At 33.8% G+C, this 20,294-nt stretch overlaps 3 protein-coding genes across 3 annotated transcripts; all 3 read left to right on the forward strand.

Moving 5' to 3' along the window:
• The first annotated feature begins 163 nt into the window (after nt 1-163).
• Nucleotides 164-2,126, forward strand: LOC127811808 (E3 ubiquitin-protein ligase At1g63170-like). Its single transcript, XM_052351983.1, has 3 exons — nt 164-1,039; nt 1,158-1,524; nt 1,705-2,126. Exons 1-3 carry the CDS (start codon nt 534-536, stop codon nt 1,852-1,854), a joined length of 1,023 nt encoding a protein of 340 aa, XP_052207943.1. The 5' UTR covers nt 164-533; the 3' UTR covers nt 1,855-2,126.
• Nucleotides 2,127-3,707: 1,581 nt separating this feature from the next.
• Nucleotides 3,708-7,574, forward strand: LOC127811340 (farnesyl pyrophosphate synthase). The gene is made up of 12 exons (XM_052351099.1): nt 3,708-3,935; nt 4,639-4,663; nt 4,803-4,918; nt 5,043-5,129; nt 5,227-5,343; nt 5,422-5,510; nt 5,619-5,670; nt 6,105-6,200; nt 6,428-6,472; nt 6,560-6,649; nt 6,736-6,807; nt 7,125-7,574. Exons 1-12 carry the CDS (start codon nt 3,825-3,827, stop codon nt 7,251-7,253), a joined length of 1,029 nt encoding a protein of 342 aa, XP_052207059.1. The 5' UTR covers nt 3,708-3,824; the 3' UTR covers nt 7,254-7,574.
• A 6,649-nt stretch (nt 7,575-14,223) lies between these two features.
• On the forward strand, nt 14,224-19,613 carry LOC127811338 (farnesyl pyrophosphate synthase-like). The gene is made up of 12 exons (XM_052351098.1): nt 14,224-14,435; nt 16,600-16,624; nt 16,784-16,899; nt 17,032-17,118; nt 17,270-17,386; nt 17,479-17,567; nt 17,676-17,727; nt 18,297-18,392; nt 18,523-18,567; nt 18,656-18,745; nt 18,832-18,903; nt 19,190-19,613. The coding sequence occupies exons 1-12, from the start codon at nt 14,325-14,327 to the stop codon at nt 19,316-19,318; spliced, it is 1,029 nt and encodes a 342-aa protein (XP_052207058.1). The 5' UTR covers nt 14,224-14,324; the 3' UTR covers nt 19,319-19,613.
• Nucleotides 19,614-20,294: the final 681 nt, after the last annotated feature.

The following is a 20,294-nucleotide window of genomic DNA, read 5'->3' on the forward strand; positions in this document are numbered from 1 at the left end:
GAATCGACAAAAATAAATTAAAAGTCTAAATCAATGAATCAATAACCTGCTTCAGTGCTTTGTGCTTCAATTAAACTGAACAAAACTGAAACTAAATTAGTTGTTCCCCCAATGATCTTTGCTTTGATCCTAACGTTATGGTCGATCCAAATTGCTCTCAGAGCTTTGCTTGCCAAACAAATAAAACCAGCAAGGAGGGGAAGTTAGGCCAGCAGTTAAGCTGTTTGATATTTGGTCACCATCTCAGCTCAATCTCCACCTTCCTGACTTGTTCTCAACACCTTCTGTCCTTTATTTACCACCCATTTCCATCTCTCCTTCCATTCACTTTCAAGTTTCTCGTCCTCTGTTTTAGCTAATTTGCCCGTATTTCGGGGTTCTTTGACAAGATATTAGCTCTCGGTTGAATGTTGTTCGTTGAAGTTTGATGCTAAGGCACTTCTATCTCTAAGCCACATTGTTCAAGAGACTAATTATTCCTTCAAGATTGAGGATTTCAGAGTATTTTGGGATTCTAATAGAATTTGGATACAATGAACAGCAGTTACTTCTTCGTAGCAGATTCTGCGTGCAACTCCGGGACTGCAGTTTCGTATTCGGCAGTTTCTGCCAGCGGGGAAGATGATCAAGCGGGCATGGCAGTGCGAAACAGGTTCTCCCGGGTTCCCTCTTCCTCGTTCTTGGCAAGGACAGCGGTGAGGGTGTCACGAGCCAGGTGGTTCAGCTTCCTGAGAAGGGTGTTTCACTACCAAAATGGATCAAGATCTGATCTTGGCTCGAACCCATTCAATGCCGGTTCTTGGATGGCGATGGAGCTGACAGCTTTGCTTGTTCAGATTGTGATGGTAACGTATACTCTGGCGGTTTCCGGGGGAGAAAGGCCGGTTTGGCCCATGAGAGTGTGGCTTTCGGGGTACGATCTTGGCAGTGTCCTCAATCTGGTGGTGCTTTTTTGGCGGTATTGGGTGTTCCATGTCAATGCAAGAGATAGCTTGGGCCATTTGGACGCAGAACAGCAGAGGACTAACGAAGAACCCAGGTACTTGGTTTGATTCAAAACAGAGCATTCTCCTGTTTTCATTACTTTTGTTTTCCTCTGTTTCTGTTCCAATTCCCATGTTTCTTTCTTGCCTGAGGCTGAGGGATTCTTCAACCAGGAACTTGCATTTCATGAACAAATTCCGGACCTACCTCGAGCTGTTCTTCGCGATATGGTTCGTGATGGGCAATGTCTGGCTGTTCGATTCTCGCTCTGGGTCGTTTCGTCGAGCTCCAAAGCTCTATCTCCTCTGCATCTCTCTGCTCGCTTGGAATGCAGTCTGCTACTCCTTCCCATTCCTGCTGTTTGTCTTCCTGTGCTGCCTTGTACCCCTCGTTAGCAGCCTCCTCGGCTACAACATGAACATGGCGTCAGTCCATCGAGGGGACTCTGACGATCAAATCTCCAGCCTACCCTCCTGGAAATACACAGATTTCGACACCAGTTCAGAGCTCGGAAAATCAGTCCAAAACCATGAAAACCCCGTAAGCCACGGCCTCTTTTTACACAGCACACAAATCTGTTCAATTTAAGAGTAAATTACACGGACCCCCCACCCCTTAAAACGGACGTTAGCAGTCCCTGCAACTGCAAGTACCTAAAACATTAGGGCTATCTCTCGTCTCGCGTAACATAAATCTAACGGCACGTGGCTGTATTGACAGGAATGCTGCATCTGTCTATCAAAGTACAGGGAGAAGGAAGAGATGAGACAACTGCCGTGCTCACACATATTCCATCTGCAGTGTGTGGATCAATGGCTCAGAATCATATCCTGCTGCCCTCTTTGTAAGCAACAACTAGAAGAGAGGTGAAGAAGCAGGAAAACAAGCCAGGATTTTCCTTCACTTTCCCTCTGTTCCTCGCCCACTATTCCATCCATCCCTATATATTTTCCTGGGAAAACACAACCAATCTATTACCCTGAATCGATTGTAATTATAAGGGTTACTCGAGTGAGTGAGTTTATTCATTGTACATTGGAGCTCACCAGTAACACAGAGAGCTTTCCTGGGGCGTATATCCATTTGCAAGAATCCTACAATCATTTGTATTTATTAATTTGTTTGAATGCTTATAAAATAGTATATATTTTCCAATTATGATGAACATAAAGCTTTAATTATGTGTGTTTATTACGTATAAATAGCATACTTAAGAATATTTAATATTTTCTGGTTAGAGGGTGTCAATTGTCACTCTCACAAGTAGGTGGGAGGACTGAGTGTGAGTACTAAGAATATGATTGGTTGGTGAGAATATTTTAAGGGGTTTTTCTTGGAATTATCAGCCAGAAATGTTGTATTAACCTGTTAATTTTCAAATGAATGCAATAATGCTACCTAAACTGGCATTTTTTCAGTTTCCTCCAACATTTTTACCAAATTTTATTTTTTAAGATTTTTATGTCCCTTGTGACAATTATAACATTCTTGCATAGTAAATTGAGGCTTGAAACTCATGTGGAGCAACTTTCATGATTAGAGATATAAAAATTAAAAGACTTTTTGGACAATCAAAAGACTTTTTGGACCATTGTTACTTCCAAATTTTATCCAAATAAATGAGGGGCCCAATTCGCCAGCAACCAAACACCATTTTGAATTTATTTCCTTTTTAATTTCAACTATTTTATGTCACTATATTTCAAATTGTTTTTATTCAATAAAAGTTAAAACAAGTCAAATTATTGACACACCTATATGTAGCCTAAATAGGAAAGAATGCTATTGAAGTTTGGCAAAATTATGAGGAATTTCTTAATGTTTGAGAAATAGCAATCCTTATTGTTAATTAAAGAGGTAAAATAATTAATTTATTCTTCATTCTTTTTGTATCTTTTTTAATTAAAAAATTAAAAATAAAATTTAAAAATAATTAACACTAGACAAAACCATTGGGTTCATCGTCAACCCAAATGGGTTCATTTCATAATATAAGAAGAATAGAGAAAAAAATGAATAATAAAAATTTGATGAAATTCATATTTTAATTCTATCAAACCCATAATATAAAAGAAGATGGAAAAGAAAAATTTAACAAAATCTAGAATATAGACAAAAATAACTCAAAAAGAGTAAGAAAAATAATGACAATAGAGGTTCCAATTACACCCAATCTAGTTCCCATAAGAAAAAGAAAAAGAATTCAAATGAAACGACTATAAGGATTCCAATGGCACCCAATTTAGGTTTGAGAAAACAACAAAATTTAATGGAATTCAATTTGAGTTTTTCTTCTTCATCTTGAGTTTGAACCCAAAAAGAAGAAAAATGAAAGAGATAAATCTATTGTTGTTTATCGTCTATGCCACTGCTATGATTATAGTCTTTGTTATTTAAAAAGATGGAATAATAAATGAAATATTTAAGAATGGGTAAGTGTAAATAAAATATAAGAAAAAATATTAAAATATGAAGGCAATGTTGATTATTTTTGTTATGTTTAATGGGGTGTTAACTAACGGTGAAGAAACAATTATAACATTATATTAACTTTTAAAAATATTTTTATATATTTTAAAGTATCAAAAATATTTTTCATAATTAGACTAAATATTGGGGTCTGCTTGAAGTTTTTCCATATTATACATAGTGATGACAATTGACAAATATGGTCCACTTGGAGCCAAACATTGCCGGCGCGGTTTATATAACTTAAAAGCTATTGAAAAAAAGGGTAAGCCAAACACCCCCTTAGTTTCCGCACCTCTCACGTCTCTACAATCCCAAACGGATCTCATCCTTCTGCTCCTCCACTCTCACTCTCTCTCTCCCAAACAACAATGAGCGATCTCAAATCCAAGTTTCTCCAAGTGTACTCCACTCTCAAATCGGAGCTGCTCCACGACCCTGCCTTCGACTTCACCGACACATCCCGCCAATGGGTCGAGCGAGTAAGCGTTCTTGTTTCCCTCTTTCAGTAATTATGTTGTTTTAACAATCTGGATCTTGTTCGTTCCACAAAAGATTAGGTATCGGATGCTTAATGTACGTGTTGAGGAATTGCTTGTATTTCTGTTTGCCGGAGCTTCAATGTTATATGTCTTTCCCGGAATTGTGATAATCTCTTTGGAATTTGAAGAATTTCCTTTTGGTGTGACCAGTTCTGTTGTATGGATGCAAGGATTAGATTTCTTGATTATGTTTTCCAGCCACTTGTCGGGAAAAGTATCGGATAATATCTAAGCCGACACTTGATAGATGCATTTTTGCGTGCACTTAAGTGTGCGTTTGCATTTGCTTTGGTAACTTGCTCAGATTAGGGATTTCAAGATTTATTGTGCACTTGAATTCTTGATGCGAATGCCTTCAAGAAATTTATGTGGATTTAAATTCTAAAATCTTGGTTGGAGACATTTAGATATGATATGAGCTACAAGGCCTTATAGAAGATAAGACCATAGATTAAAAGTACTTACAAACTAGAATTCATGTAGCCAACGTCACATAGTGGGGCAGAGGTTTGATATATCGTTGTTTTCTTTAAATTAGAGAGACGTGCGTGTGTGTGTAGTTATTATGTATTTTTTTTGTCTGGTGTTTTTAATCCTCTAAGTTCACTCTATCCTAATCGCCTTTATATCCCTGTTGTTGCAGATGCTGGACTACAATGTACCTGGAGGTTGGAAGAAATAGTTCCATAATGTTATACTAATAAAGTCCTGCTTCATTTTCATGACATTGTTGTGCAGTAATTTTGGGTTCCATCAAATAAGAATTGATTTAATGAGGCGTAGCCTGTTGATGTTTTTGGTCCACAGGAAAGCTCAACCGAGGCCTCTCAGTTATTGACAGCTACAAGTTGCTAAACGAAGGAAAGGACCTTTCCAGTGAAGAAGTTTTTCTTGCATGTGCGCTTGGGTGGTGCATTGAATGGGTATGGCTCCATGACCCTTTAGGTCTTTGTGGGAAATTGTGAAATTTCTTTCTTTTATCTGATTTATCTTCTAGAACTTCACTTTATTTTGGGGTTTGGGCCGTAATTTTGAGCACTCTTGCAGCTTCAAGCATATTTTCTTGTTCTTGATGACATTATGGATAACTCTCACACACGCAGGGGTCAACCTTGTTGGTTCAGACTGCCAAAGGTGGGGACCTATTGGGATATTAATTTCTGTTTCCTTAACATGGTTTTGACTGTCCATTTCTATTGGACTGAGTTATGAACTTGAAATCTCTCCTTAGATTGGTCTCATTGCTGTCAATGATGGTTTGCTGCTCCGCAATCATATACCTAGAATTCTCAGAAAACATTTCAGGGGAAAGCCTTACTATGTGGATCTGCTGGATTTATTCAATGAGGTTGGATTGTGTTTTTTTAGATGATGAAGGGATCATTTTAGTCAGTTAGTTATAATTAATTTTAAACTTGCTGCACAGGTAGAATTTCAGACTGCATCTGGACAAATGATTGATTTGATCACGACACTTGAAGGAGAGAAAGACTTGTCAAAGTATTCAATGCCTCTGTAAGTGAAAATTCTAATAATTTTGCTTCTTTATAGTTGATTTTTTATCTCATAAGATGCCCAAATTTGTGTTTTAGTAACTAACAGAATTACTGTATTCACATGCAGTCACCACCAGATTGTTCAGTACAAAACTGCTTACTACTCATTTTACCTGCCAGTGAGTGAAAAATCTTCTTTTTATCACATTGGTAACTCATGTTCTTGAAGGATGCTTCATATACCTCCATCTAGTTTCTTTGGTTTAAAAGAAGTTCACAACCTGAAAATGCCTCATATGTGAATATGGGGTTTTTCTATATAGGAAACGGTTTCAACATCTGATTATTTTTTTTAAACAGAATTGCTCTGCATTTGGTGGTGATTTTTCAAGAATTTTGTTGCTTCACTAAGAAAGAAAAGGTGTATCTCTTGTTTGTTTAATGTCTAGAATGCTTGAAACTTCTTGATGAGCAATGTTGATGCCTCACATACAAAAGTCCAAAACATGATGGGATATCTTAATATCTTAGGTTTAATATTGAAGTTTATGCTTATACATTGGTGGTTCAGCTAATCTAATTGAGTTTACTTGCTTTTACCACGTGCATCCAGGTGGCATGTGCACTGCTAATGTCAGGCGAGAATTTGGAAAATCATGTTGATGTAAAGCACGTACTCGTTGAAATGGGAACCTATTTTCAAGTGCAGGCAGGTTACTTGCATGGCATAATTTTGTTTCTTTTCATCACTGTTCATGACTCGCCAATGCACAACAAAGAAACCTTGTGATGTCTAAAAGACACTTTTGATGCTAACTGCTGTAACATTTGCAGTTTCGAATCCTTCCTCTTCGATTCAAACAAAGAACATTCCTTGCTTTGCGTATTGTTTTACCTGGTAAGGTGTTGATTAATAATCTGCCAATAAACTTGTAGGATGATTACCTGGACTGTTTTGGAGCTCCTGAGGTGATTGGTAAGGTAAATTCTTTGATCTGTCTCGACTATTAATCTTTTGTTGGTTCCTTAAGGAGCCGGAAATTTGATTTCAATTTTTTGCATTATCAGATTGGAACTGATATTCAAGACTTCAAGTGTTCTTGGTTGGTCGTAAAAGCAATGGAACTCTCCACCGAGGAACAGAAAAAGTTGCTACATGTAAGAAAGATATATTCTCCCATTTTTAGTCTCTACTGTAATGGGGTACTGTATTTGCTTAGATGGGATGAATTTTATTCTTCCAGGAGAACTACGGGAAAGATGATCCAGTTTGTATAGCAAAAGTGAAGCAACTTTACAATGATCTCAATCTTCAGGTGTGCATCCTTCCTTGAATCCTTAATTTTACAAGCAAATTGTTTTATGCTTGACACATAGGATTTTTTGCTGTGGAAATAAGAAGAGAACGAAACTTTCTGTTTACAAGTTGCATCTTTTTATATATTTAAGCGTGTTTATTTAATTATTTTTCTCTCCTTCACTTTTTCTTTTTTGTGTACAAATCCTACTTCCAAGCATAGCATTTGCTTTTGCAAAATGAAAAATTTGCAGAATTCCGAGCTTCTGCATTTGCATGAGGGGAATGAAACTGCAACATTCTCAGCAGTGACTCTCTTGTTCATTCTTGTTACAGGGCGTGTTCGCAGAATATGAGAGTAAGAGTTATGAGAAACTAATCAACTTGATTGAAGCTCACCCGAGCAAAGCAGTGCAAGCCGTGTTGCAATCATTCCTGGCCAAGATATACAAGAGGCAGAAGTAGGAAAAGTTGGCCGAAAAACTGCATGGAATTTCCGGCAGATTAGGGTTGTATCCTCCTAAATCCTAATGGAGAGAAAGGGTGATGCCTGTACTCAATGAAACTGGCCTTCTTGCTTTGCCTTCCTTGTATCTCTGGCACTATACAAAAAAAGGATGCTAATTGCTGTATTTTTTGCTGTAGTTTTGCTTTCCTTGTAGTTTTTGCTTTCCCTGCATCATATTTAGGGTTTTCTTTCTTCTTTCTGTAGCTTTTAGTTGCTTACTCACCTCTTGCAATTTTATCCAAATCTTCCCAGAAGCTCGGGATTGTTGCTTTCTTCAATGAGCATAGCTTTTCTTACATTTTATTATGGAATTTATTAGGGATAAATGAGTCCAAAAAAAATGTTGGAGTTTTTCCCCATTTTAGATTTATTTTGGAGTTTTAATTTTGTTAATGAATGTCTTATTTTTTTTATATTTGTTGCAATATTATTTTCTAAAAGGTAAGTTTCATAAACCATCCTTATGTTTACCTAATTGCACTGACCAGCCTTCTGTATTTTAAATGGCACAAATTTCCTTTCAGTTTTATAGATGTGGATCACATGCTTTCTTGTTATTAACATATGACTTTTAATATATTTTTTTTAAATTCCCAAAATATTTGTGTCTTCACTGTCAATATAAAAAGCAGAAAATATTAAACAAAGATTGCAGATGGTCGATGATGGTATCGCTAGCATCACCAGCCACCTGCAAATCTCGGACCTAGATGGATTGAAGCATCTAATTTCAAACAAATTCGAACGCCTTGGGTTTAATTTTATTCAATGAATTAAAATCTACTGTTATAATTTTATTTTATTTTTATGACCTAGGTGTTCGGGTTTCGTCCGTTTAGTCTTAGAGGAGATCGGCCTTCTCTGCTGATTCAATTTTTGAGTAAATTGAATGCGATCGCAAACTTATATATTCTCAAGCGAACATGCGGTCAATTTTCACCAAATAAAGCATTTTTACTTCCACTAAGAATTGATTATTTGCCATTCCCAAAAAAATTTGAGAACTTTATCACTTATGCTATATCCTGAAAGCCAAATCTATTGTTATTATTCGATGAGAGAGAGAAAAGATGAATAGATTTATTATCATTAGTCACTAATGCAAATCTATTATTGTTTTCTTGACTCAATCATTCTCATCCCTTCATTTTTGTTTGAACAAATAAAGAATAAGAGGAGAGAGAGAAAGAGAATTTGATGGGAGGCGAGATAAAGAGACAATAAGACAAAAGGTATGGCGATGGTCGAGTTGTTGTTAGATTATTACTGTTGTTGTTGTTATTATTATTATTATTATTATTTTATGACTTAGGTGTTTAGACTCCATCCGCTTAGTCTTAGAGGAGATCGGCCTTCTCCCTTGATTTGCCTTCTGAGTAAATCGAATGCAATCGCAAACTTATATATTCTCAAACGGACATGTAGTTAGTTTTCACAAAATAGAGCATTTCTATCTCCACCAAGAATTGATCCCTCATCACTCCCAAAAAATTTTGAGAGCTTTATCACTTGCGCTATACCTTGAAAGCCAAATCTATTGTTATTATTTGATGAGAGGGAGAGAATATGAATAGATTTATTATCATTAGTCACTAATGCAAATCTATTATTGTCTTATTGACTCAACCATTCTCACGTAGTGATTCCATTTGTTATATATCATAAACACCGATAATTAATCTAAAAATTTCAAATTAGTCAAAATCCTAAACTTATATTTATCATCCCTTCATTTTTGTTTGAACAGAGAAAGAAGGGAGAGAGAGAAAGAGAATTTGATGGGATGCGAGATAAAGAGATATGGCTATGGTTGAGTTGTCATTAGATTATTAGTGTTTTTGGAGATAAAGATAAGGAAATGAGGAGATGAGAAAGATGGGTGAAATAGAAAAAATAAAAAATATTTAAATATAGAGGAAAATGATGAATTTATTGAGTCTTAGGTATATACTATTTTAAAAAATGCATAAATAGTCAATGCAATTTAAATAAATTTAAAAAATAATATGAGAAATTTACCCTTGTACAAATCCCAATTATTTTTTCATATGTCACGCATGATTATATCTTAACATAAGTTTTATAATTTTGTAACATTGGAAAGGTTTAAAATTTTTGTAATAATTGATAAAATTAAAACTTTAAAAAGACACAAGTTCTATAAAGACATGTTTAGTTATAAAATTATAATTGAAAATTAAAATGTTTTTACATTCGAACAAGCCTCAAAAGTTTGAATTTTTTTTTTTCTGTTATTACTCATTTATTAGTTTCAAAAATTATAATTTTTTTTTTTGTGTGTGTGTAATTTAACGTGTTGTTTGGCCAATAGCAATTATGTTCACTATAATAATGCTAAATAAGTCAAAACCTTTTACTTTTTTTTTTTTGTATTTTGTCAAATTAGTCAGAACTCAATTAGAAATGTCAAAAATGGAGGATTTGTCTCTTTCGGGTCTGCCCAGACCTTTTGCCTCCCTTAATTAATTTAACATATTATATATATATATATATATTATAAACACATTTTCTTACTTTATTATTAATATATTAATATAAAAGGTAAAATTCACAAGTTATGTTAACGAAGCTTCCACTTAGTGCTAAAGTTAGACACCTTGTTAATTTAGAGCTTTTAAGGTTCAAATTTTGTTTTATGTAAAATACAATTTTTTATCTAACTTATTGTTGGTTTGGGTAAATTTGATTTACGTTGTAATTTAATGATTGTATTCGTGATTTAATGATTGTAACAGTATGTAATTGAGATTAATATGTACTTATATTTATAGACCATTCATAAAATTTGGTAAAATCATATTAATTATCATTGTATTTTTAGAAATGACATTTCATTTATCTTATCGTTAAAAAAAGAATAAGAGGCTATTTTATTTGTTCCTTCCTGATCAGAAGAAGACGATTGGAGACAGGATCAAAATGGCAGGGCGCGGGCTCCAACGACAAGTCCATCTGAGAGGCAGCTGGCACCTGCAAGCACTTTGACGCTCGAGTGAGTAAAAGAGTAAGGAGAGATAATATATCAATATGTCAGAGATCAGAACATACCTTAACTCTGAAGAGAGCTGGTTGATATGGGAGGATGAGATGTCCTCCTATATGCATGTGTTGTACGTTTGCAGGTGATAAGATTGACTATCCGGCGTTGGTGGAGGTTCCTAGGTAATAGTATGATGGTGATGAGATCCTCATTAATGTAGATGGGATCCAGCATTAATAAGGATGGGATCTGAGACAGCTGCGTGGATACCTAGTGAAGTTGCATTGATGTTGTGGCAGGTTGATGTTGGGCCAATGCTGGGTCCAGAAGGAGGACCAAGATTGGGCCTAAAGAGAAGGTCGAGATTGGGTTCAAACAATCCATTATTCCTAATCATATTACGCTTTTCTTCCCTATTTCTCTCTTTCAAGTTTTGTCGATTGTTATAATAGTTGATCAGAAAAAAAAAAAAATAAATCACCCAAATTAGACATAGTAAATAAAATTGAACTGGTAAAAGGGAATTATAGACCAAAATCAAACCAAGCAAACGAACAAAAAAATTAATGAAATTAAACATATCCCAAATTTGAGTTTCCATATTAAACCCAAAATCGACGAAACCCATACATGGGTTTCATAATCTCGCTTTTAACTTTTTTTTTTTTTTTTTTTTGTATTTTGTAGTATTTGAATATGAAAACCAAATCTATGTTTTATCAATAACGAAGACAAATTGTCTTTGAAAATACGAAGATTTAAAAAAAAAAAAAATGTGGTTTTTTGTCTTATTCAAAAACAAAGCAAAACTCAAATTTGGCAAGTACAGTGACCTAAGTTGTCATCATCATCATTATTATCGAGACATAGAAATATTGAGAGACAGACTATTATTATCTTCGAAAATAATTGTTACTATCATAATTCTTAATTTTCTATTTGATATCACTGATTCCACGTTGCAAAATGTGGGGCTTCTACAAATCCATTGTCAATAGGGTTGCTTGTTAACTATTGTTGCATTTTTAAGGAAAATAGAGGTAAGTCATTGTTGTTGACGATTTTCCATGCTAATTACTAGTGAGATACAAATAAGAAAGAGAATAAAATGAAGTGGAGATATAAATATAAGGGCATTTATAAAAAAATAGTGGCAATATTTAAACGACAAGGGAAATCAATATGGGATTATGAATGTAAGGAGAAATTGATGTTATTTATAAAAAGGTAACTTGTGTAATTTTATCAAACATGAAGGTAGTCTAATGAAATGTCCTTTATGTAATATCAAACTTTTGTTACCATACTCTATGTTGCACGGAAACGAAAATGAGAAACGTTTTCGATAGGAAACGAAAATATGGAAACGGACATTTTTTTAAAAAAATAGACATAAATAGGGTCTGAAACGGGAATAGGAAACGTTTTCGAAACGAGAAAACGACTCCTATGAAATGTTTCCGTGCAACATAGACCATACCTTATATTTAAATATGTCATTACATATTTTATTATTCATGCAATACTTTTATTAATAATTCATCTTAAAGTTTTATAAAAAAATATAAATTTTAAAATATACATAACTTATTTTATCCTCCGCGACTTATTAATATACGTTATATTAATTAATATTTTACATCTATAATTTAGGTAAAACTTTAAAATAATGTATAATTAATATTATGAATACAAACATCTTCTACTAAATTTAATACATTACTAATATGTAAAATAAATTGTCAAGCCATCCAATGTTGAAAACGAGAATAAACAACTTATTGGGGGGGGAAGTGATATAAAACGTTTATGTCAATTTTCTTTTCCATCCGTACTGCCTCTCTCGAGTCAAACAGTGCTGACTGTTGACTGCTGACTGCTCATAGATGTCTTTCGCCTACTTTACTCTCCAAGAGTTTTTAAATAAATGATTTGACATAATTTTGCTACAAGTACGCCTTGCACGATTTTGATAATGAAATAATGATTTTCATACCTAATAAATATATACAAAATTATTATATTATTTATGTCGAAAAAGATAATAATTGCCTAACACGATCAATTTGAGAGAATGGGCATAAATCTCATGGGATGGGAGGGCCCATTAGGGTTGATCCTAAAATTTTAAGCACCTTAAGCAAAATTTTATATGAGATTTTCTTGATTATTTCTTTCATTTATTATATATTTTATTATGTAATATTATATATATAAGTGGCAACATACTATCTTGTTACATCAAATTTATTCTATTGTCCACATTAATTGTGACATTTTTTTTCATAAAAGTTATCTCCTTGCATTCTTTCTATTATTTTAAATTTTTTAACTTAAAATTAGTTGAATATGAGATGAGTTCACGTCGTCTAGGCCTAGGACCGACTTTGGGTGAGGGCCCTTAGATGACTGTCTTGATTTTCTATCCTCAGGGTTAGCCTTGGAGCCTACACACCAACCTCTACTAATTTGGGTCGGACAACAGATCAGCTCTATAAATATACATTATCAAATATAAGAAAAATTACAATAACCACCTTCAAAGTTAGATTTAACTGATAAAAATATTCTCTATGTTTCAAGAATAGCAATATAACCTTCCTTTTTTTTTGGTTAACTAAAAAAAAAAAAAATCATTTTACATTATCTTTCTTCTCTTTCTTTTTGTACTTTACTTCTCCATGATGATCATTGTTACAGCAAAATAAATCAAATCTAATTCTTTGAATAGAGAAATAGTAAGAGATTACTCCCAAGCTTATTGTTGTTGCTAGAGACATGTCTTCATAGGAGGAGAAATTACAATATATTTATTTTATTTCTCAAACTCCAAAGTCAAAAACCCAAAGGAGAGGGGTCTGTCTAAGTGTGCCACAGCCACTGTTGAATAATTAATAATGCAATACATATAGAATAGGTAGGTGCAAGAAGAAGCTTGATTTGGTTGGTGAAGATTGCGAGGGCAGGGGGGCCCTCTCCTTGGAATCATCGGCCATAATTGAATATAAACAAATAAAGAAACGTTTTGTCTCAACTGTCAACCATCAACCCGTGTTTAATTGTTGTACACTCCACTCGTGACCCAACCAATCAATCCCAATATTATTATTTATTCTACCATTGCATTGCATTGCATTGCATTCATCCACTAAACTATAAATTTATAATTTATTATTATGTCTCTTTCACAAATACATACTTGCAAACTAAATATATCAAGAAGGACCAAAATATTGCCTTGTATTATTTCCCAACATGGAACTTTTCTTTTTTCCAAATTCTTAAAAGAAGATACTAAATATCTACAAATTGCAAGAGTAGATTATATTTTACTTTTACTTTGCATATAAAAGATCTCGACCGAATGAAATAAGTTATTATGATACAACTTATTCTATAATCAAAAATAATTTTTAAGTAATTGAGATAAAATGACAGCTGTTTACATGAATATTTTGTTTTTATCGAGCAATTCGATTCGTTCATTAAAGCGATAGTTTTATATCGTAATTATATATAAAGTAACGTATAATATTTTGTAATATATCAGCAAGATTCATGAAATATTTTCAAGATTTCTTGTATTGCCATTTAAATTCACGAATATTAAGATATCGAGCAATTCAATTCGTTCATTAAAACGATCATTTTATATCGTAATTATATATAAAGTAATGTATAATATTTTGTAATTTATCTGCAAGATTCACGAAATATTTTTAAGATTTCTTGTATTGCCATTTAAATTCATGAATATTATCACATCTAAATAAAATAACTTTAAATTATTTGTAGTGATAATATATCATTTTTATTATTTTTTTTTAAATGATATTCATTCCGTACATTGTATATATATAATGATTGTTTCTTCAACAAAGACGGCGCTTTATTTGGTCACTCTCTTCACCTTTAAAAGGCGCCTCCCTCGCTCCGCTGCCAAGCAGATCTCGCTCTCTCTTTCTCTTTCTCTCTCTCTTTCTCTCTCTCATCAATTCTTCAGCTCGTTCAGTCGTCGCTCTGAACAATGGGCGATCTGAAATCAAGGTTTCTGGAAGTGTACTCCACGCTGAAATCGGAGCTGCTTCACGACCCTGCCTTCGACTTTACCGAAACATCGCGTCAATGGGTGGAGCGAGTAAGCATTTACGTTTCTCTCTTTCGATAATTCTTGCCTTTTATTGATTTGGATATGGTTTGCTGCTTTCCTTTACGTGATATTAGATCTTGAATACTTACCCCTTTTTGGATGAGCCGTGAGCGGAAGGACGGCAAGAGGAGAGGAGGGTAAAACCTCGCGCTTGTTTGGAGAGGGTTCTGTGATGGAAGGGAAGGGTTTGGGGAGGGGGAAGGAGAATCAATTCATCAATATTTGGCTATTTTGATCTAGGTTGCACGTTTCCGATACGAAACGAAAACGGAAAACGCATTTGATACGAAATGGAAATGCGTAAACGATCATTCTTCTATAAAAATAGACATAAATAGAGCCCGAAACGAGAATAAAAAATATTTCAGAAATGTTTTGAAAATGGGGAAACGGCTCCACGGAGGTGTTTCCGTGCAACATAGATTTTGGTATTGTATTCTTATTAATTTTGTAAAACAAATAAATATTATTCTTAATCCAACTAAAATCCTAGAATTACTCTTTTATAATTTGACATGAGATATATTTTATAAAGACTCATAATAATAATAATAATAATAATAATAATAATAATAATAATAGATAAATATCACAATGCAGTTTAAAACCCACACAAATTTGACTTCCTCCCATCTAATGCAAAGGGAGTTGAAGTAAATAGAAGAATGATTTTCTAAATCAATATCATTATTGTTTTTATCAAATTATATAGATGATGTCGTTCTGAAGATTATGTGTTGTGGCTTCTCATGGACTAATGTTTGTGCACGAAATGTTTAACTTTTTGCTATTTCTTTTTGTTTGAATGCCTCTTATATATATATATATATATATGTTGTAATTAAATTCAACTTTTTGTACAATATGTTGTAATTGTTAATTTTTTTTATTGCTTTACCCTTCCCTATAATTCATGATGTTTGATCCCTATGAGTTTTACCCTTCCCAATAAGGAGTGTGGATGAAATGGAAGAAATCTTTGGAAAAATAGATAAAGGAAGACCATGAAAAACTTGTGGTAACTCTTAGGTTTGATATGATATTTAAGGACCTTATATAAGATATGATCATTGATAGATATAGTAGGCTAGCTAAATTCATGTAGCTAAGGACGTTGTATGTTTGTTTATCTGAGCTTCAAAATTATGCCTTTTTGGAATTTGAAGAAAGGAGGGAAGATGTAGGATCATAACATTTTGATTTGTGTTTGGTTATAGAGTAGAACAGGAAATGAAAAAGTAGGAAAAAAATTGAGAAAATTACTTCCTTGTTATTTTCTTTTGATTTCTATTGTATTTACAGAACAATTGTTACTCTGTTATGTTTTCCAGTTATTTATTCATTTTTTTTCTGTAAGTGCAAATGTAGAAAAAAAATTGTTGATTCTATGGCTCTGTTTGGATTCTGGAACTTGTGGAAGAGAATTGGAGAAAGATGAAGAATAGAGTGAAAATTTCATGAAATTTATTCATGAAAAGCATGTAATTTTTTCCTTCAAAATTATGGTTCCACATGAAATCGTTTGAATCTGTTGCATGATTGTAGGAAATGTATATCTGTCTCTCCTCAAACTGAAATGCCATATGGACCTTTATTGGTTTATTTCATTTTCAAGTGAAAGAAGTGGGGAAGATATTGGGGAGGAAAATGTTTAGCCAACGGTGAAAGTTGGTCTGATGTGACAAATTGTTTGCGTGAATACGTACTTGTGAACTGGAAATTGTCTTGTGGCTACATCAATACCAATACAGAGGTTTCCTTTTTGGTGTGCCCAGTTTTGTTGTGTGGATGTGAGGAAGAGGTTTTTTTATTATAATAAATTCCAGCCTTTTTCTGGGAACACTATCAGATTCTATCTAAGCCAACACTTGATAGATGCATTTGTCCATGTGCTTGAGTCTGAGTTTGTATTTTCTTTGATAAGTTGGTCACATGCGGGCATGAACAGAGGGACTTTAAGATTTATAGTGCAACTTACAAATTTCTCGATGAGAATGCTTAGAAATTTATGTGGATTTAAATTTTAACAGTTGTGGGTATCTATGTAATTATTATTCAGCTTTCTTGCCAACTGTTTCTAATACTCTTTGAGTTTACCCTACTGACTCTTTAATCTTCCATCTCCCAATTGTCTCTGTACCCATTGTTGCAGATGCTGGACTACAATGTCCCTGGAGGTAAGAAGATAGAAGTTCCATCATCTTATCCCCATACATTCCTACTTCATTTTCATGATCCTATTGTGCAATAATTTTGCGTTCCATAAAATGGGACTTGTTTAGCGAGGTGTAGGTATTTTATTAATTCAACAGCTTGTTGATTTCTTCTATCTGCAGGAAAGCTCAACCGAGGCCTGTCTGTTATTGATAGCTACAAGTTGCTAAATGAAGGAAAGGACCTTACCAGTGAAGAAATTTTTCTTGCATGTGCTCTTGGGTGGTGCATTGAATGGGTATGGCTCCATAACACCTTATGTCTTTGTGAGAAATTGTGCTATTCTCTTTTCCTTCTTTCGAATTTTATCTAGAACTTCATTTTATTTTGGTTGGTAATTTTGAAAACTTCACAACAATGATTCTTGCAGCTTCAAGCGTATTTTCTTGTCCTTGATGATATTATGGATGGTTCTCACACACGCAGAGGTCAACCATGTTGGTTCAGAGTGCCAAAGGTGTGTGACCTACAGTGGGATATTAATTTCTGTCTTCCCAACTAACATGTTTAGGACTTGTTATTTTTTCCATTTCTTTTTTCTTTTTTTCCAAGTTTCTGGTTTTCATTTCTATTGGACTGAGTTATGGACTTCTGAAATTTCTCTTTAGGTTGGTCTCATTGCTGTCAATGATGGTGTGCTGCTTCGCAATCATATACCTAGAATTCTCAAAAAACATTTCAGGGGAAAGCCTTATTATGTGGACCTGCTGGATTTATTCAATGAGGTTGGATTGTCTTTGTGTAGATGATGATGGTCATTTCAGTCAGTCAGTTAGTTGTAAGTTGTAACTAATATTAACCATGCCCGTCTGTGCAGGTAGAATTTCAGACAGCATCTGGACAGATGATTGATTTGATTACCACTCTTGAAGGAGAGAAAGACTTGTCCAAGTACTCAATGCCTCTGTAAGTGAGAATTCTAATAATTATACTCTGTCCTAATTCAATTTTCTATCCCATGAGATGTCTAAATTTGCATTTTAGTAACTAACAAAATGATTGTGTCACGTGCAGTCACCACCGGATTGTTCAGTACAAAACTGCTTACTACTCATTTTATCTGCCAGTGAGTGAAAAATCTTCTTCTTATCAATAACTCACATTCTTGAATGATGGTTCCTATTCCTCCACCCTCTTCTTTTTGGTTTTCCCCGGGTGGGGGTTTAAAAGAAGTTGATAACCTGAAAAGGCCTCATATGTAAATATGCAATTTTGTTCTTTAGGAATAATTCCACCATCTTATTATTATTATTATTATTATTTTTAGGGGCGGGGGGTGGTTGGTTAAAAGAAGTTGACAACCTGAAAAGGCCTCATATGTAAATATGTGATTTTGTTCTTCAGGAATAATTGCACCATCTTATAATATTTTTCAAATGGAATTGCTCTGTGTTTGGTGGCGATATTTTCAAGAGTTACGTTACTTTACTAAGAAAGAAAAGGATCATATCCTGTTTATTTCAAATGTCCAAAATACTTTAAACTTCTTAACAAGCAATGTTGATGCCTCATATACGAAGTCCAACTTGTGAAAGGATATATCAATATCTTATGTTGAAGACTGGAAGTTTCTGCTTATACATCGAGGTTCAGTGAATCTAATTGAGTATGCTTGCTGTTACCATGTGTGTTCAGGTGGCATGTGCATTGCTTATGTCGGGTGAGAATTTGGAAAATCATGTTGACGTAAAGAACATACTCATTGAAATGGGAACCTATTTTCAAGTGCAGGCAAGGATGCCAACTGCTATAAGATTTTCAGTTTCTAATCCTTCCTCTTCAATTCAAAAGAACATGCCTTGCCTTGCCTTATTGTTTTACATGTTAGGTGTTGATTAATAATCTGCCAATGAACCTGTAGGATGATTACCTGGACTGTTTTGGAGCTCCTGAGGTGATTGGAAAGGTAAGTTCGGTGGTCTGTATTGACTATCAGTCTCTCATCCGTTCCTCCAAAGAGCCAGAAATCTGACCTTGATTGTTTGCGTTATCAGATTGGAACAGATATTCAAGACTTTAAGTGTTCTTGGTTGGTCGTGAAAGCAATGGAACTCTCCAATGAGGAACAGAAGAAGTTGCTACTTGTAAGGACATGTTCTTCCATTATTTAGCCTCTGCTATAATAGATACTCGATTTGCTTATTAGACGAGATGAATTTTATGCTTCCAGGAGAACTATGGGATAGATGATCCAGCTCGTATAGCAAAAGTGAAGGAACTTTATAATGATCTCAATCTTCAGGTGTGTATCCTCCTCCTGCCTTCAATCCTGAACTTTCACAGGCAAATTCTTTTAGGATTGGAATTTATGGTTTTTCTCTTTCTTTCTTTCTTTCTTTCTCGTGTATATATAAGGTTGTTTCTTTTTCTCGCCTTTCCCTACTTTACAAGCATAGCATTTGCTTTTGGAAAAATTGACAATTTGTAGAATTTCAAGCTGCTGAAAGTGTACAAGCATACGCACAGAGATCAAACTAAAACTAGAACTTTCTAATGCCGTGCGTGATACTTGTTGATTCTTGTTACAGGGTGTGTTCACAGGTTATGAAAGCAAAAGCTACGACAGGCTAAACAAGTTGATTGAAGCTCACCCGAGCAAAGCAGTACAAGCCGTGTTGCGATCATTCTTGGGAAAGATTTACAAAAGGCAGAAGTAGGGAAAAGCTGCATGGAATTTCCAGCAGATGCGTGTTGTACTCTCTGCTAAAGGAGGAGGGGATGGATGGCTTTTTTGCTTTGCTTTGCTTATAATATCTCTGGTACTACAGGAGAAGTGATATTAAAGTGGTGTATTTCTTAGGGTTAGGGTTTTCTTTCATAGGGTTTTTGTTGTTGTTGTTGTTGTTATTGCTTACCCAACAACTCTTTGCTGCATCTTATGCAAATATTGCCATTGAGCATTGGGAATTTATTGGGGGGTAAATCAATCAAGTTGTTTGCACTGGTATGGTATGGTATGTTGTCCAATTTAATGGAAGTTTGATGTTTCAAAAACTAGTTGGTAAAAATTCATAAAAAAATAAAAATAAAATTGAAACTTGAGAGGAGCAATGAGTTTTTTACTCTTTTCATTGTTATTTAATCTATTTATTTATTGGGTAAAAGGAGTTTTTTTTTTTTTTTTTTTAATAATTGTTGTTGACAGTTGACAATTCACAATTGACAAAACAATACCTTGACTTGAGTTGAGTAGATAAAAAACGTTTTTTTCTTTATTAAACTTCTTGTTTTGGGTAATTAATAGGAAATTAGATGCTTTTATAGAAAACCAAAAATCTTAAAATCATGTAAGATGTAATTTATTTATATTATTATTATGCTTATGCTAATGCTTAAGCATAAAATTTAAAATTTTAAATATATTTTTTTTATCCTGTCCTATAATCCGATTGTGCAATTCCATTTTTAACTAACTTCAATATTTTACTTCACCAATAGATTTTAATTTGTACATTATAATAATAATATTTATGCTTGTATATTTTAAATAATATATCTTTATATCTCTCATTTTTTTTAATATTTTACTAATAAAAATTTAAAAATTGTTATACGCATACTGTAAGGACCTGTAAGAAAGATTAAATATTTTAAATAATAATTTATACAGTAATAATTTAAGTAAAATTTTAA

This window comes from Diospyros lotus, chromosome 10, assembly GCF_014633365.1.
Source record: "Diospyros lotus cultivar Yz01 chromosome 10, ASM1463336v1, whole genome shotgun sequence".
NCBI lineage: Eukaryota > Viridiplantae > Streptophyta > Magnoliopsida > Ericales > Ebenaceae > Diospyros > Diospyros lotus.

Excerpts from the sequence above, each read along its gene's own strand:
- LOC127811808 (XM_052351983.1), top strand. The coding sequence starts at position 534 with ATGAACAGCAGTTACTTCTTCGTAGCAGATTCTGCGTGCAACTCCGGG. Across the intron at positions 1,040-1,157 it reads AGGACTAACGAAGAACCCAG|GAACTTGCATTTCATGAACA; the intron begins GTACTTGGTTTG and ends TTCTTCAACCAG. Across the intron at positions 1,525-1,704 it reads TCCAAAACCATGAAAACCCC|GAATGCTGCATCTGTCTATC; the intron begins GTAAGCCACGGC and ends CTGTATTGACAG.
- LOC127811340 (XM_052351099.1), top strand. The coding sequence starts at position 3,825 with ATGAGCGATCTCAAATCCAAGTTTCTCCAAGTGTACTCCACTCTCAAA. Across the intron at positions 5,130-5,226 it reads GTTGGTTCAGACTGCCAAAG|ATTGGTCTCATTGCTGTCAA; the intron begins GTGGGGACCTAT and ends ATCTCTCCTTAG. Across the intron at positions 6,201-6,427 it reads GAACCTATTTTCAAGTGCAG|GATGATTACCTGGACTGTTT; the intron begins GCAGGTTACTTG and ends ATAAACTTGTAG.
- LOC127811338 (XM_052351098.1), top strand. The coding sequence starts at position 14,325 with ATGGGCGATCTGAAATCAAGGTTTCTGGAAGTGTACTCCACGCTGAAA. Across the intron at positions 16,625-16,783 it reads GGACTACAATGTCCCTGGAG|GAAAGCTCAACCGAGGCCTG; the intron begins GTAAGAAGATAG and ends TTCTATCTGCAG. Across the intron at positions 17,728-18,296 it reads ACTACTCATTTTATCTGCCA|GTGGCATGTGCATTGCTTAT; the intron begins GTGAGTGAAAAA and ends ATGTGTGTTCAG.